Consider the following 624-nt stretch of genomic DNA (forward strand, 5'->3'; position numbering starts at 1 on the left):
GAGAGAGAGAGAGAGAGAGAGAGAGAGAGAGAGCGAGAGAGAGAGGGGGGGGAGAGAAGATAAGGAGGGAGATAGAGACAGACAGAGGGACAAGCTGAGCAAAAAGTGTTGGCAGACAGACAGACAGTCAGACAGTCAGTCAGACATACAGACAAACAGAAAGACAATCAGGCAGACAGACAGACAGACAGACAAATAGACAGACAGACAGGCAGACAGACAATCTCTCACCTAGAGCTGTAAGTCTTGTCAGATGTTCCAGAGCCGCTTTAGTCATGGAGTAAGTCACGAGCTGGTAATTCTGGGAGACAGAATCAACATTTTATACACTATCTTTTGTTAAAGTATTCTGAAAATTTAACAGGTAATTCAAAGTAAACATATTTTTATACACAATCTGTTTCAGCATTGGGGAAATTTAGCTGGTAATTCTGGGAAACAAAGTAAACATTTTATAAAACATAATCTACTGTTTCAGTATTGTGAAAATTTAGTACCCTATTACACTATCAAGGATCCACCATACCAAACAAAGAGTCATCCTTTCACTGTAACGTCCAGACTACTAACTAACAGAAGGTTATTTATAAAGTCAGGTAAATGCATGGAATGATAGATACAGGT

The 624-nt window shown here is 39.6% G+C and overlaps 1 protein-coding gene across 1 annotated transcript in view; it reads right to left on the reverse strand.

The window, feature by feature from the left end:
- Positions 1–277, reverse strand: part of LOC106012450 (3-oxoacyl-[acyl-carrier-protein] reductase FabG-like) — a 2607-nt gene extending 2330 nt beyond the window's left edge. Inside the window, exon 1 of the mRNA XM_013085451.1 lies at positions 232–277. Within this exon, the coding sequence (XP_012940905.1) occupies positions 232–277 (46 nt within the window). The remainder of the gene's footprint in view (positions 1–231) is intronic.
- Between the last annotated feature and the right edge of the window lie 347 nt (positions 278–624).

The sequence above is a fragment of the Aplysia californica genome, unplaced genomic scaffold (genome assembly GCF_000002075.1).
Source record: "Aplysia californica isolate F4 #8 unplaced genomic scaffold, AplCal3.0 scaffold00375, whole genome shotgun sequence".
Classification (NCBI taxonomy): domain Eukaryota; kingdom Metazoa; phylum Mollusca; class Gastropoda; order Aplysiida; family Aplysiidae; genus Aplysia; species Aplysia californica.